Raw genomic sequence first — 15,570 nt, 5'->3', positions numbered from 1 at the left:
TAAGCTGCAGCCTGTAGCGTGGCCGAGCTCTTCTTCCTTCCTCCTGCAGTCCTTGCGGTACAGGAGATTCAGTTTCCTGTTCCCGGCCGGACTGTTTGTGAGAACTGAAAAATGTTAATGTGAGTGTGTGTGTGCATGTGTTTTAAGTATGTTGGATTTAGTTGTGCACTTTTTTAATGTATATTTGATTTTATGGTACAGTGGTGTTTTTTTTTACAAATGTTCAATTATTGAAAATTTTCAAATGTTATGCATATTATATGCAACAGCAGTATTTTCACTGTAAACCTTTTTTTATTTATATAAAGGGTTGGTCAACTTAAACTGTATCGCTATGCTGTGATTCCTGTAGGCATTGCGTGCATGTGGGGGCCTCCATGTCCATTTTGCTTGGGGCCCCCAAATTCCTTCAAATGGACCTGGTCCCTCCTTACATCAGGAATGGCCAGTAGAGTCCCTCCTTACATCAGGTGTCCCCAGGAGAGTCCCTCCTTACATCAGGTGCCCCAGTGGAGTCCCACCTTACATCGGGTGTCCCCAGCGGAGTCCCTTGGCTCTGCCTCTTGTCTTATAATCATGCATGAGTTGAACTCCGCCATCGTTACAGAAGTCCAGCTCTCGTGTAATCAGTCACTCGCCCAGGGGAGGAAACAAGAGGCATAACCTGAGTGGCTGCCAATAGAAATTGAGCTGACGCCAACTCCCCACCCCATGGTCTTTCTCACAACAGGTCACAGACCAGCAGCGGTTGGCGGCAGCTCCATTTCTATTGGCAGCCAACTTGGCTCCGCCTCTTGTTTCCTCCCCTGGGCGAGTGACCTGTTACACAAAAGCCTAGCTGGTCTTCTGTAAAATGGCAGGCGGCAGAGTCAATTCACCAGTGCTGGCCATGGACCTCTAGCGGCAGAGAAAAATCAGGAAACCACAGATTTTCCAGGACATTTCCTGTGATACAGTAAGAATGGGACAAAGGTCTAAATACCGGAAATGTCCCGGGAAATTTGGGACAGTTGGCAACGATGAATGGAGAGGAGCCTCTGTCTCCTCTCCATTTATTTTCAGTGCAGCTGAGACTGCAGAGAAAGGGACTGGGGAATCTCTGTCCTCAATCCCTTACCCTGAATCAAAGGGGAGATGCCAGGGGTCCGCTTAGTTCCCTGATATCTCACCAAGCCTCCCCCCAAGAGGGCTGATGAAAAAAAATAAAATAAAATTATGATAATAATAATAATAATAAAAATATGTACGTTTGGACACATATAAGTACACTTTTATATGGAAGTGGTACAACACTCTTTTGTTAATTAATGTAACATATGTCATAGGAACCACGTGAGTCTATACGTGGATGTGATACATTTTTTCACATGCACATATTTTCTTTTTAGCGCTACACTTTTTGCAATGTCCCCAACTCCGGTGCCAGTCTGTGGCCTGTTGGGGCCGCAATGCGCCGGGTTGGGGGGTAGGCAGTGAGTAGAGTGAGCCAGCACAACTTGCAATGCCACCCTCCAACCACCGGAGGGTGCCGGCTCCCCTTCTCCCAGCACCAGTACTCCCTCCCCTCTCTGGTCACCTTGGGAAGAAGAGGAGCAGAGATGAGGAGAAAGGAGAGAAGAGTCGGGCCAGGGAAAGGCTCCTCACCATCCTAGAGCACTGGTAAGACCTGTGAGCTGACTTCAGGCAACACGGATGTATGTCCCCCCAATCCCCCTGAAGTGACAGGCTGCCCCCATTCTCTCTTCCAGGAACCTGGTCCCTGGTGCCGGGGAGGTCAGGGACCGCTGATTTAGACCATTGAGAGTTTCTTGTGATTTTTTTTTTGATTTTCAAAACAAAAAAGTTGAAAAATGACAAATGATAGAAAATTCGACAGAAAAAGAGGAAATGATGGATTGTGTGTGGAGAGCCCCATAAACATTTGGGTATGCACTGAAGACCAATCTGGATATATGCAGCTATAAGACATCAAACAAGCCACACACTTTTCCTTACAGACAGGCCTGTGATTGGATAAAACCTTACTTACAACCCTCCCCTTTAATACATACACTATATTGCCAAAAGTATTGGGTTTTTCATCTGTATATGGAAGCGCTGCATTTCCTTTTTGGGTCATTAACGTTCATGTGTGTGTGCATAGGCAGGTGTCCCAATACTTTTGGTAATATAGTGTAGTATGTGACCAAAACATTAATGTATGTCCTATTCCAATATGACACCAACCTTCTTCTAGAATTACCAATTAAAGTGGTAAAATAAACCCGAAAACCCAAAAATAGCATATATTGCAGCTTACCAATCATTAGATGTGGCGGCTGCATTCGTTTTCTTTTTTTTAGGCTTTTTTCCCTCTGTTTTCACCTGGTGATCTGGCCAGTAACAAACCTCCTGTATTGGAGCGCCCCAATTATTCATAAAAATGTACATATTTACATTTATATGTACATTATTTCAAAATTAAATCAAACTTGAGTAGAAACACCGGCCCCCTGCCAGGAACCCTTGCCATGCGTGGAAGCAGTGGTCTCCCTGCCGAGATCTGACACACCCTCTGTTGAGTCAAATCAAGATCTCTCAAATTCATAAAGCTCATACTCCCTGTTAATTGGCCGTGACTGGTTGTGACTCAGCAATGGGTATGTTGGACCTCTGCAGAGAGACAGCTGCTTCCACACAGATAGCAAGGGTTCCTTTTTGAAGCATTTTGGCGGGGCGAAGGCTTTTCTACTTAGGCTGTGGCTGCTTTCTATAAAAAAAAAGCCCCACCTCCTGCCACCCTAAACCCCTTAAAGGGCTGGGAGGCGCTGGCGCCAAGGGGTTAAGCTGAAAGTTCTATTGGGATTTAATGACATCACAGAGTTCAAGAACTCTGATTGGATAAAGATGAGACATTAATAAGAACATGTTGTGGTGTAAATTTCCAGGGGGCGACATAGAGCAGTGCAGAGCTCAGACCCCCGACCCTGTATAAAGTAGATAGATGACAGACCTGTCCGTTTTGTTCTCTTTTCTCACTCTAACCCTAAACTTTATCTCCCCTCCCCCACATTTCTGGGGGTTCAGTCCTCCTGATAGGAGTACACCCGGACACACAATAATGTTACTTTGTACATCAAACAACCAAAGAAAAACATCATCTCACACCTACAGTATAAAGTGACTTTTTCTATTCTACTCATTTATTTCCTCTATTACATTGCAGATCAGCATGATTTTGTAGCACGGCCTCCTATTTCTGTAACCTGCACCCTGATTTGTACTGTACCCCAAACTACAATAAAAGAGACACCGACTGGAGTCCCCACCATCCGTCCCATTGGATGAATATTTAACCAATCTGTCCCTACCTTACTATGATGTCATCAGTCTCTGGGTGAAGCTCTCACATCTCCCGCCTCCCCCCACAGATCTTTATACGACCTCTATATACCCATATCCCAGCATGGAGGGGCTCAGTGAAGGTGGTGGTGAAGGTGTGGAGATGTCGGATCGGGTCACACAGATCATAAAAGGAGATCCGCCCGGCCTCATAATCCAGATCTATCCTGACTCTGTTACTGGAGAGATTGGTGGGGAAGAGGGTCTCTTTACTGTCATGTATCACCTTATACTGATTATAATACCTCTCCAATCCCCAGGACTTGTTATTCTTTCCAATCCCTGACTTCCCCCCTCTCCTGCCTATACTGGGGTAACACATCCCGACTCTCCATACATCTGACCCCCCGACATCCACTTCCCAGTAATGTCTCCCTGAGGAGAAACTCTGACTGCTTATCACCTGAAAACATTGGAATCTCTCTGGTGTTTCTGGGTAATTCTGGTATCTATCTGACCTGGATGCAGTTTTCCTGTCATCTGATATCTGTAGATAATTATTAGCTGTGTTTCCATCCAGTAATATGTCTGCAGCTCCCTGTATATAGAAGTAGACATTTACCACTGTTATTATATCAGATAAACCCATGTGTAAGACCCCCGCCACATCCAGACCCCCTCCATCATGGAGGAGCTCCTCATGTCTCTCTCTGTCCTCGTTATCTCCATCCTCAGTATCACACAAGTCACCTGTGTCTGATTCCTGTAAGACAGTCAGTGGATCCGTCACGTTACACAGCTCCTCAATGTGACGCAACTTCCTGGACAGCTCCTCCTTCTTTATTTCCAGATCCCGGATGGAGATGGAGATCCGCTCTGCCCTCCTGGAGATGTCCCTCAGGACTCTCTTCTCCAGGTCTTCCAGACGTCTCCTGAGATCTCTAAACAGGGCAGTGACTCTCTCGGTGTCACCAGCGGCTTCTTCTTCTACTTTCCTCCGGTGCTCCTGCAGACTCTGGACTCTTTCCTCCGTCTCCTCTCTCTTTGTCAGAAGTTTCTGCAGAACATTCCTCAGTGTCTCCTTCTTCTTCTCAGAAGCCTCATCCAGTGACTCCATCTCATGTCCTTTATGTCCTCCAATCATACAGCAAGACACACAGATACAGGTCTCATCCTCAGTGCAGTAATACTCCAGGATCTTCTTATGGACGGAGCATTTCCTGCTCTCCATGGACAAGGCGGGGTCACATAAGACGTGTTCTGGGGACTTTTTGTGGACTCTCAGATGTTTATCACACAGAGAAACCTCACAGTGCAGACAGGATCTAACAGCAGGTACAGGAGAGTCCACACAGTAAGTACAGAAGACCCCGGACTCCTCCTGATGTGGCTGAACAGACAGGAAATTCTCCACTATGTTACGTAGTGTTATGTTCCTCTGCAGTGCAGGCCGATCCGGAAACTTCTCTCTGCATTCAGGACAGGAATATCCTCCAGACCCCCCCTGTGTATCCAGCACACCATCAATACAGACCCAGCAGAAGTTGTGACCACATCTCAGCATTACAGGATCTGTATAAATGTTCAGACAGACGGAACATTCCAACTCAGCTCTCAGATCACCAGACGCCATCGCTGACAGCAGACGAGGAAATGAAATGAAGTTCTCTGACACCGGAGAAGAATGCAGTTGGGAGGGTCACGTCCTCCTACACAGGGCGAGGCTGGGCTGTGATTTGTACTGTAGTCATAGGATTAGTTATATGAAGGGACACAGATAATCAAGGCATCTCCTGTAGGACAATGTTCATCTCCTGGGAATATAACAGCCATGTTTGCATTTATACAATATACTGTGTACAGATAGTTTGCTATCTGGATGATATATAAAGATTACAAGCATTAAAAAAAGAAAAAACTTTGTTGCAGATTTCTTTTATTTTTTTTCTGAAGAAAAAGCTGTCCTTCCCAAACTGATTCCTGAGTGCGGGGGTCTGCACTCATTATAACCACCTGGTGCAATTTCAGTATTCTATTGAGATCAGTTGCTATGTTTGCATCCTTTTGGAAAAAATGTCACCCTTTGAAAGATATCCACCAAAAATAAAGGGGGTTTCCCTAATACTGTACTTGTGTGCAAATGTGAGATATTAAGTGAGCCAATCACAGTGGCAGGAAATTACATTTCTGGGGGTGTTCTGTACACCAGGTTACCATAGTGTATTGAATATTTGCTGTGCAAAATACAAATACCCCAGTGGATATAGTGCCAATATGGGGCAGATAGACACAAGTTGTAGGGAAGAAATGGTATCTAGCAATGTGCAGAGGGTTCATCCAGAATTTGTGGTCCCCCTTTATCACCTGATGAGTTTTTATATGTATAAGATATTGGGATCTGAGCACAGGTATGAAGGGGAGGAAAGATGAGAGATGGTGGTGGAACTCAGACTGATACTCTGACTACACCACGTGGTGGGTGAGGGCCTAGCACACCCTTACACTATGAGCACCAGTGCCCGGGGCCAGGCAGGAAATGCAGTCATGAGCAAAGTCCATCATTAAGGCTTAGAGATGAGCTGACACTGCAAGTATGAAGCTGAATCTCTTTTCTACGAGTTGTCCCCTCACTCTACATTCAGTGCTGTACTTGTGGTGCATTAGGGGCAGTGGGATGAACCACACGGCACCCACCAGTCAGCATACCTCTGTTACCTCCCTCCCAGTAACAGAATGAAACCCTGCCCAATACCTAGTGTGGGTAGGGTTGCCACCTGTCTGAGTTTTGAATCATGTGTCCGGGTTTCAGTCCACCTGAAACCCGGACACAATATTCAGACAGGAATGTAGCTCTGAACAGGGCCTGACAGGAGAGTGAGGGGGCGCTATTCACACTGCATCACTATTCTCATTGGAGCCCCAAAGATGCGCCAGGTCTGTTATGATCCTATAGTGTATGCTAAAAATAAAATGACTGTGCACCGCTAAAGTGTTCGGATTTGGTTCAAAGAAAAAGTGGTAACCCTAAGCGTGGGTCTTATGTGTGTCCTATGTTATCTCTTCATATACCGTACCTATTGGTCAGGGTGAGGGCCTCCATAATGCTGGTCTGCTCTCAGTTATCATGGGAGATAGACCACTAGAGAGAGAATCTCCCCTTTGTGAGCACAGGATACCCCACCTAACCGAGGTACCACACCTCATAGTAGGTGAGGTTAAAAAAAGACACAAGTCCATCGAGTCCAACCCATGTGTATGATTGTATGTCAGTATTACATTGTATGTAAATGAATAAGTAAAGTCGCGCTATGGAAAGAAACTCTAATTAGGTGAAAACAAAACAAACCTCAATGTGATAAAAAATGTGAAAAAAATTGTGAAAGAAATGTGAAAACAAGTTTACAGGGTTAGAGCTGCCTATACCTGGAGCCCTCACTTCCTTATCAGGGAGGGGAGGGAAATTTGAGAGTGTTAAATGAAAAGGTTATGGCGCTAAACCCGATTGGTGATGTGTTGAATTATCCTATCGCCACAGATTAGTGTTATGAGAAAGTGCTGTATGCAATTAAAGTGCTAATGCTTTCTAAAAAATGCAATCAATATTAAATCATCATATGTATCCCATCATAATTAAATCCAAAACCATGAAACTACGATCAATATTGAATCATCATATACGTGTCATCATACTATAAGTGAAACCAAATATATAATAAACATTCACTTAGGTTATTGCAGGTATGAAAAATGATAAAAATTATTTCAGACAGCCTAAGAAATACTACTGATATGCTTCAGTGTCCTTATTCAGAATAAAAAATACAAAATAAATAAAAATGAACTGTGCAAATAAGTGCAGAAAAAAAGTGCAACAAAAGTGCAAAAATTGCAAAAAGGCTAAGGATCAGAAACCAAGTTCAGCCAATAATCGCATAAAGACGCATATGCATCCAATATGTGTCCAATGTTAATATTTGGCTGGTAATGTTGTCACCGCAGACCACTGTGGTAATTGGTGCATGAAATCAATAAGGAACGTTTCATCCACTAGTGCAAAACAGTACTGATCTTCAATTTGAAACCTTCATCCCCGGTGCGCCACTCAGTGCTGTAATATGTAAATGCTCTCACCAGAAATTGATGCCCCTTATGGGGCTAGATGGACCTTCACAATGTAAGCCACTGTGTCGCTCTCTGGCTGCCGCTGGTGCACTGGGTGAAGTTTCACTGTTCCGTTCGTATAGTCTCCAATGTTAGTTATGCATGAGGAAAGACATATCCATAGTGTAATACGTTCATAACCAAATCGTTTGTTTATTTGCATTTAAAAACTACTCACATTTAATATTAAAAGCATATGCGTTTAAAAAATCTGCCGTTCGTCTCCGTCCGTTCAGATGGGTGCACACAACGTGGCCACGCCCTACGCGTTTCGTCACTCTGACGTCCTCCGGAGCGGCCATATTGGTGCACCTTGCAATCTAAATAGGGTGCAGTGCTCCACTACGCCTGCGCTAAACCGACAGCGCCATTTTAGATGTGGGATGCCCTTAATCTAATAAGCCTGAATACAGTTACTTCCCCCTTCGTCCGTAACGCCCTCGGGGATATTGACAGATTGAATTAGCCTCGGAGCACTGCAGCCTACCTTAGTCTATACCTATATAAACCGTACCCAATATTGTTGGCATCGATTAACATTATCCAATTGTTGTTGTTCATATTTTAAAACCTAAACATAAAACTCCATTCCGAAAATGAAAGTGTATAGTTGCTTCTGCCTGGGGGAGACCTAACCCAAATAAAAGGGGAAAACGGGGAAAAAACAAGGGAAAAAAAAGGAAAAAAAGGGGGGAGGGAAGAAAAAACTAAAGTTGTTAATGATAATTTTCTTCCCCCACAGGAAAGAAGCGCAGGCGTAGTGGAGCACTGCACCCTATTTAGATTGCAAGGTGCACCAATATGGCCGCTCCGGAGGACGTCAGAGTGACCAAATGCGTAGGGCGTGGCCACGTTGCGTGCACCCATCTGAACGGACGGAGACGAACGGCGGATTTTTTAAACGCATATGCTTTTAATATTAAATGTGAGTAGTTTTTAAATGCAAATAAACGAACGATTTGGTTATGAACGTATTACACTATGGATATGTCTTTCCTCATGCATAACTAACGTTGGAGACTATACGAACGGAACAGTGAAACTTCACCCAGTGCACCAGCGGCAGCCAGAGAGCGACACAGTGGCTTACATTGTGAAGGTCCATCTAGCCCCATAAGGGGCATCAATTTCTGGTGAGAGCATTTACATATTACAGCACTGAGTGGCGCACCGGGGATGAAGGTTTCAAATTGAAGATCAGTACTGTTTTGCACTAGTGGATGAAACGTTCCTTATTGATTTCATGCACCAATTACCACAGTGGTCTGTGGTGACAACATTACCAGCCAAATATTAACATTGGACACATATTGAACGCATATGCGTCTTTATGCGATTATTGGCTGAACTTGGTTTCTGATCCTTAGCCTTTTTGCAATTTTTGCACTTTTGTTGCACTTTTTTTCTGCACTTATTTGCACAGTTCATTTTTATTTATTTTGCATTTTTTATTCTGAATAAGGACACTGAAGGATATCAGTAGTATTTCTTAGGCTGTCTGAAATAATTTTTATCATTTTTCATACCTGCAATAACCTAAGTGAATGTTTATTATATATTTGGTTTCACTTATAGTATGATGACACGTATATGATGATTCAATATTGATCGTAGTTTCATGGTTTTGGATTTAATTATGATGGGATACATATGATGATTTAATATTGATTGCATTTTTTAGAAAGCATTAGCACTTTAATTGCATACAGCACTTTCTCATAACACTAATCTGTGGCGATAGGATAATTCATCACATCACCAATCGGGTTTAGCGCCATAATCTTTTCATTTAACACTCTCAGTATTACATTGTATATCCTTGTATGTTGTGGTCATTCAGGTGCTTATCTAATAGTTTTTTTTTTAACTATCGATGCTCCCCGCTGAGACCACCACCTGTGGAAGAGAATTCCACATCCTTGCTGCTCTTACAGTAAAGAACCCTCTACGTAGTTTAAGGTTAAACTTCTTTTCTTCTAATTTTAATGAGTGGCCACGTGTCCTATTAAATCCCCTTCTGTGTAAAACCTTGACTGGTTGCTTATGACTCTACATTGTGAACGTGGTTGCCCTTAGTAACGGCCTTGTTCTTCCTTCATGGTCTTGCTGTGCACTGTAATACCGTGCACTTCACACCCCTTATGTGCTTTAAACAGGCCCATGTTCTTTGTATACACCAGCCCCATTATGCTCCCCTTTAAATGACTTTAGACCAGGCCTAAGGACAAGTCTTTACTAATCTCTATATTGCAAATGAGATAACAAAACAAAGTGCAAAGGTTTCTTTTCATGACAATTACTATCTATCAGATGGCCCAGGAATACATGTTCAGTATATGATAGTCCATAATAGGTGGCATAGTCTATAGCTGGTGGCATGGTCCATGATTGGCGTCATCCCAGAACCCACGGTATTAGTGGTCCTTCTCAAGTAGTGGAATCAGCAGCAACAACAAAGCACAACAGAATGTGCGGGTAACCAGAGCCAACCCTCCCAAGCTGGAGGCCTCAGCCTTCCCCCAAATTTACACCACAGGTGGGCCGTCCAAAATCCAAAAGTCAGTAAACTGGTACAGAGAGTTTAACCCTCATCCAACCCAGTCCAAGCTGGTACCTGTCTAACTAGTTTTCAAACTGCTTATACCTGCTCCCAGCTAAACAACACATCACACACCCATAATGTACAAAACCATGATGGAACATCATAAATAACACATGCAGCAAAACAGTAATAAATATAGTTATAACAGGAACAGATAAATGCAAAGAGATCACAGTTCAGAGATAATAGTATGGGTCCGGAAGAAGGACCGTCTCTCCTGTAACTGGGCGTCTCCCATCGACTTGGTGTACAACCGGGTATACATAGTTCTGCTTAACCAGCTTGACCCGGTCAGTGTAAATATGATGTCCAATGTTCCATTCTTGATTTATATATATAACTTTGATAAATTTGTTCTGCTATCGGAATTCTTGGAGGTGTTCCTGTAGTCTTGACTTTTCCCAGAGAAACCCGCTCTTCTTTAATTGCCAGACCAACTGCTCAAGGACATACGGGAAGGTGCATGTGTGCTTTAACCACTACAGCCCCGGACCAATAAACACCTTAAGGACCAGAGGTCTTTTTCCAATTTCGCACTGCGCTGCTTTAACTGGTAATTGCGTGGTCATGCAATATTGCACCCAAACAAAATTTGCGTCCTTTTTATTTGATTGCCTCTGCGTTTCTTTTTTTTGCGATATAAATGGAAAAAGAGCAAAAATTTTGAAAAAAAAAGATATTTTCTTATTTTTGTTATAAGAAAAATCGAATAAACTAAATTTTAGTCATACATTGAGGGCAAAATTTATTCAGCCACATGTCTTTAGTAAAAAAATGTCAATAAGCGTATATTTTTTGGTTTGCGCAAAAGTTATAGCGTCTACAAACTAGAGTACATTTTCTGGAATTTACATAGCTTTTAATTTATGACTGCCTATCTCATTTCTTGAGGTGCCAAAATGGCAGGGCAGTACAACCCCCCCTCCCCCCAAATGACCCCATTTTGGAAAGTAGACACCCCAAGGAAATTGCTGATGGGTATGTTGAGCCCATTGAATATTTATTTTTTTTGTCCTAAGGGATTGAATAATGACAAAAAAAAAAAATGTTTACAAAAAGTTGTCACTAAATGATATATTGCTCACACGTGCCATGGTTATATGTGGAATTGCACCCCAAAATATATTCCGCTACTTCTCACGAGTATGGGGATACCACATGTGTGGGACTTTTTGGGAGTCTAGTCACGCACGGCACCCCGAAAACCAATCACCACCTTCAGGATTTCTAAGGTTGCAAATTTTTGATTTCACTCCTCACTACCTATCACAGTTTCGAAGGCCATAAAATGCCAAAATAGCACAAAACCCCCCAAAATGACCCCATTTTGGAAAGTAGACACCCCAAGCTATTTACTGAGAGGCATGTTGAGTCCATGGAATATTTTATATTTTGCCACAAGTTGCGGGAATATTACAAACTTTTTTTTTTGCACAAAGTTGTCACTAAATGATATATTGCTCACACATGCTATGGGCATATGTGAAATGACACCCCAAAATACATTCTGCTGCTTCTCCTGAGTACAGGGATACCACATGTGTGGGACTTTTTGGGAGCCTAGCCGCGTACGGGACCCTGAAATCCAAGCACCGCCTTCAGGATTTCTAAGGGCATACATTTTTTATTTTACTCCTCACTACCTATCACTACCTATCACAGTTTTGAAGGCCATAAAATGCCAAGATGGCACAAAACCCCCCCAAATGACCCCATTTTGGAAAGTAGACACCCCAAGCTATTAGCTGAGGGCCATGTTGAGACCATTGAATATTTTTTTTTTTTTGTCACAAGGGATTGAATAATGACAAAAAATAAAAATTTTTTTTTTTTTTACAAAAAGTTGTCACTAAATGATATATTGCTCACACATGCCATGGTTATTTGTGGAATTGCACCCCAAAATATATTCTGCTACTTCTCCAGAGTATGGGGATACCACATGTGTGGGACTTTTTGGGAGTCTAGTCGCGCACGGCACCCTGAAACCAATCACCACCTTCAGGATTTCTAAGGGTGCAAATTTTTGATTTCACTCCTCACTACCTATCACAGTTTCGAAGGCCATAAAATGCCAAAATAGCACAAAACCCCCCAAAATGACCCCATTTTGGAAAGTAGACACCCCAAGCTATTTACTGAGAGGCATGTTGAGTCCATGGAATATTTTATATTTTGCCACAAGTTGCGGGAATATTACAAACTTTTTTTTTTTGCACAAAGTTGTCACTAAATTATATATTGCTCACACATGCTATGGGCATAAGTCAAATTACACCCCAAAATAAATTCTGCTGCTTCTCCCGAGTATGGGGATACCACATGTGGGGGACTTTTTGGGAGCCTAGCCATGTACGGGACCCCGAAATCCAAGCACTGCCTTCCGGATTTAAATATAAAATGCTACCAAAAAAACTGTTAGCGATCGCAGGGATCAGGCCTGACTCTGCGATCGCTGCAGTTATGTGTTTAGTGTTTTGTAAGTGACAGTGATCGATCGATACTGCACTTGGGTGGGCTGGGCGGAGGGGCAAAACGCAGGTGCTAGCAGGTATCTGGGCTGCGTTTTTTTGGAACCCTGAACTGCTGGGGACGCTAGTATAGATCTGATCAGATCAGATATTGATCTGTTCAGATTCTATACCACTACAGGAGGTTTATGCTTTGCGTGTGGGTGTTAGCGGTACTGGCACTAACCTAGCACTGCCTGGGGCGACGCAGACCCTGACCCTAAAACCTAATTGATATCACCCACCGGGTGATCAGGGGGCTAAACTTTTATTGGGTAATAAATGGCGGGTGCCCTGATGCTATAAAAAGCAAACTAACCAGAGTCACCCGTAACACTTATACAGTGATCAGTGGTGAAAGGGTTAACTAGGGGCAATCAGGGGGTTCACATTTTTATTAGGTAGTATATGGGCATCCCTGGCGCTATATAAAACCCGACAGGGAACCTAAATAACTAACTGGCTAACCAGCGTCACCAGTGACACTTATACTGTGATCGCTGGTGAAAGGGTTAACTAAGGGCAATCAGGGGGTTAAAACCATTACTGGGTAGTATATGGGGGTACCTAACGCTATAAAAACCTGGCAGTGAACCTAAAAAAATAACTAGCTACCTAATGACACTAGTGACACTAATGCAGCGATCAGAAAAATGATCGCTTAGTGACACTGGCAAAAGGGGGGTGAAAGGGTTAACTAGGGGCAATCAGGGGTTTAAACCATTATTGGGTAGTATATCGGGGTACCTAGCGCTATAAAAACCTGGCGGTGAACCTAAAAAAATAACTAGCTACCTAGCGGCACTAGTGACACTAATGCAGCGATCACAAAAACGATCGCTTAGTGACACTGGCAAAAGGGGGTGAAAGGGTTAACTAGGGGCAATCAGGGGGTTAAAACCATTATTGGGTAGTATATCGGGGTACCTAGCGCTATAAAAACCTGGTGGTGAACCTAAAAAAAAAACTAGCTACCTAGCGACACTAGCGACACTAATGCAGCGATCAGAAAAATGATCGCTTAGTGACACTGGCAAAAGGGGGTGAAAGGGTTAACTAGGGGAAATCAGGGGGTTAAAACCATTATTGGGTAGTATATCGGGGTACCTAGCACTATAAAAACGTGGCGGTGAACCTAAAAAAATAACTAGCTACCTAGCGACAGTAGCGACACTAATGCAGCGATCAGAAAAATGATTGCTTAGTGACACTGTGGCAAAAGGGGGTGAAAGGGTTAACTAGGGGCAATCAGGGGGTTAAAACCATTATTGGTTAGTATATCGGGGTACCTAGCGCTATAAAAACCTGGCGGTGAACCTAAAAAAATAACTAGCTACCTAGCGACAGTAGCGACACTAATGCAGCGATCAGAAAAATGATCGCTTAGTGACACTGTGGCAAAAGGGGGTGAAAGGGTTAACTCTAGGGGCAATCAGGGGGTTAAAACCATTATTGGGTAGTATATCGGGGTACCTAGCGCTATAAAAACTAGGCGGTGAACCCAAAAAAATGACTAGCTACCTAGCGACAGTAGCGACACTAATGCAGCGATCAGAAAAATGATCGCTTAGTGCCACTGGCAAAAGGGGGTGAAAGGGTTAACTAGGGGCAATCAGGGGGTTAAAACCATTATTGGGTAGAATATCGGGGTACCTAGCAATATAAAAACCTGGCGGTGAACCTAAAAAAATAACTAGCTACCTAGCGACAGTAGCGACACTAATGCAGCGATCAGAAAAATGATCGCTTAGTGACACTGTGGCAAAAGGGGGTGAAAGGGTTAACTCTAGGGGCAATCAGGGGGTTAAATCTTTATTGTGGGGTGATAGGGGGCTACCCTGGACCTAACACTAACTGTCCTGACAGTTTTAACTGTTACAACTGACACTGAATGCAGTGATCATTAAAGAAATGATCAATGCAATCAGTGACACTGTAAATGGGGGGTGGGTGGGTGGGAATCGGGGGGCGATCGGGGGGGGGGGTTTGTGTACCTATGTGTACCTATGTGTACCTATGTGTCAGTGTAGTGTTTTGGTGCACTTACTTTTAGTCTTCTCCTCGTAGTCCGGTCAAAAAGACCGCCCCGAGGAGAATGACATCACTTCCTCCTTCCTGTGTAAACAATACACAGTGGGAGGAAGCTTGTCTTTGGCCAGGAGCGATCCAGAGGGGGTGGCCAGAAACCAACGGCCATCCCCTCATCACGGATCGCTCCTGGAGCGAACCGGACCGCCGTATCCAGCAGAAGGGGGTCCGATCGTACATCTACGTGCTTGTGCCTGCCTGTGCCATTGTGATGACGTACAATGGCAATACGGCGGTCCTTAAAGAGGAAGTAAACCCTGATGAGTTTACTTCCTCTTTCATTCTCTGCAAAGGCAAAGCATAATGGACTACTATGCATCGCATAGTAGTCCATTATGTGTCACTTACCTGACACAGGAGCCAGCGAAGTCGCCGCTGTCCCCTGTAGTCCGCCGCATCCATCTTCTTGGTGGGGTCTCGCAGCTCCGCCGCTGTCATTCGGCGAAGCCGCGATGACGTCACTCCCGCGCATGCGCACGGGAGCCGACACGCGCAGCAGCTTCGTCGTTGAGAATGCCGCGCTCAGTGCGCCTGCGCGCCGCTGTCTCCGGCGCATGCGCCGTAGACAGCGGTGCCTGTTTTCGGGCAAATATCTCCTAAACCATATAGGTTTAGGAGATATTTCTTGGACCTACAGGTAAGCCTTAATCTAGGCTTACCTGTAGGTCAAAGTGGTTTGTAAGGGTTTACAACCACTTTAAGTGGTTAAATAGTCTTTGCAACTTGGCCAGCAGAGTTAGCTTGTCACCCAGGGGAACTGCGCCTTCCAGGAGGTAAGAATCATCGGGATGGTGCAGCCTTCCCTGAGCCCCGGGGTGTGCATTGGGCGGTGCTGGGATTTCCTCCGGGAACCACGGCAGTGGAATGACAGCCTCTGGGGAAAATGGA

General features: G+C 44.0%; 1 protein-coding gene across 1 annotated transcript; it reads right to left on the bottom strand.

Annotated features, from left to right (window-relative positions):
• Positions 1-3,155: 3,155 nt before the first annotated feature.
• LOC143961711 (E3 ubiquitin/ISG15 ligase TRIM25-like) lies at positions 3,156-5,038 on the bottom strand. The gene has a single exon (XM_077471039.1). The coding sequence runs from the start codon at positions 4,952-4,954 to the stop codon at positions 3,386-3,388; it is 1,569 nt and encodes a 522-aa protein (XP_077327165.1). The 5' UTR covers positions 4,955-5,038; the 3' UTR covers positions 3,156-3,385.
• Positions 5,039-15,570: the final 10,532 nt, after the last annotated feature.

The sequence above is a fragment of the Lithobates pipiens genome, unplaced genomic scaffold (genome assembly GCF_037356315.1).
Source record: "Lithobates pipiens isolate NorthernLeopardFrog02 unplaced genomic scaffold, aLitPip1_a1.2 Scaffold_8, whole genome shotgun sequence".
Lineage (NCBI taxonomy): Eukaryota > Metazoa > Chordata > Amphibia > Anura > Ranidae > Lithobates > Lithobates pipiens.
This window is presented reverse-complemented; position numbering and strand designations above follow the sequence as displayed.

What these genes read in the sequence shown, in the direction of transcription:
- LOC143961711 (XM_077471039.1), bottom strand. Translation starts at nt 4,954, where the DNA reads ATGGCGTCTGGTGATCTGAGAGCTGAGTTGGAATGTTCCGTCTGTCTG.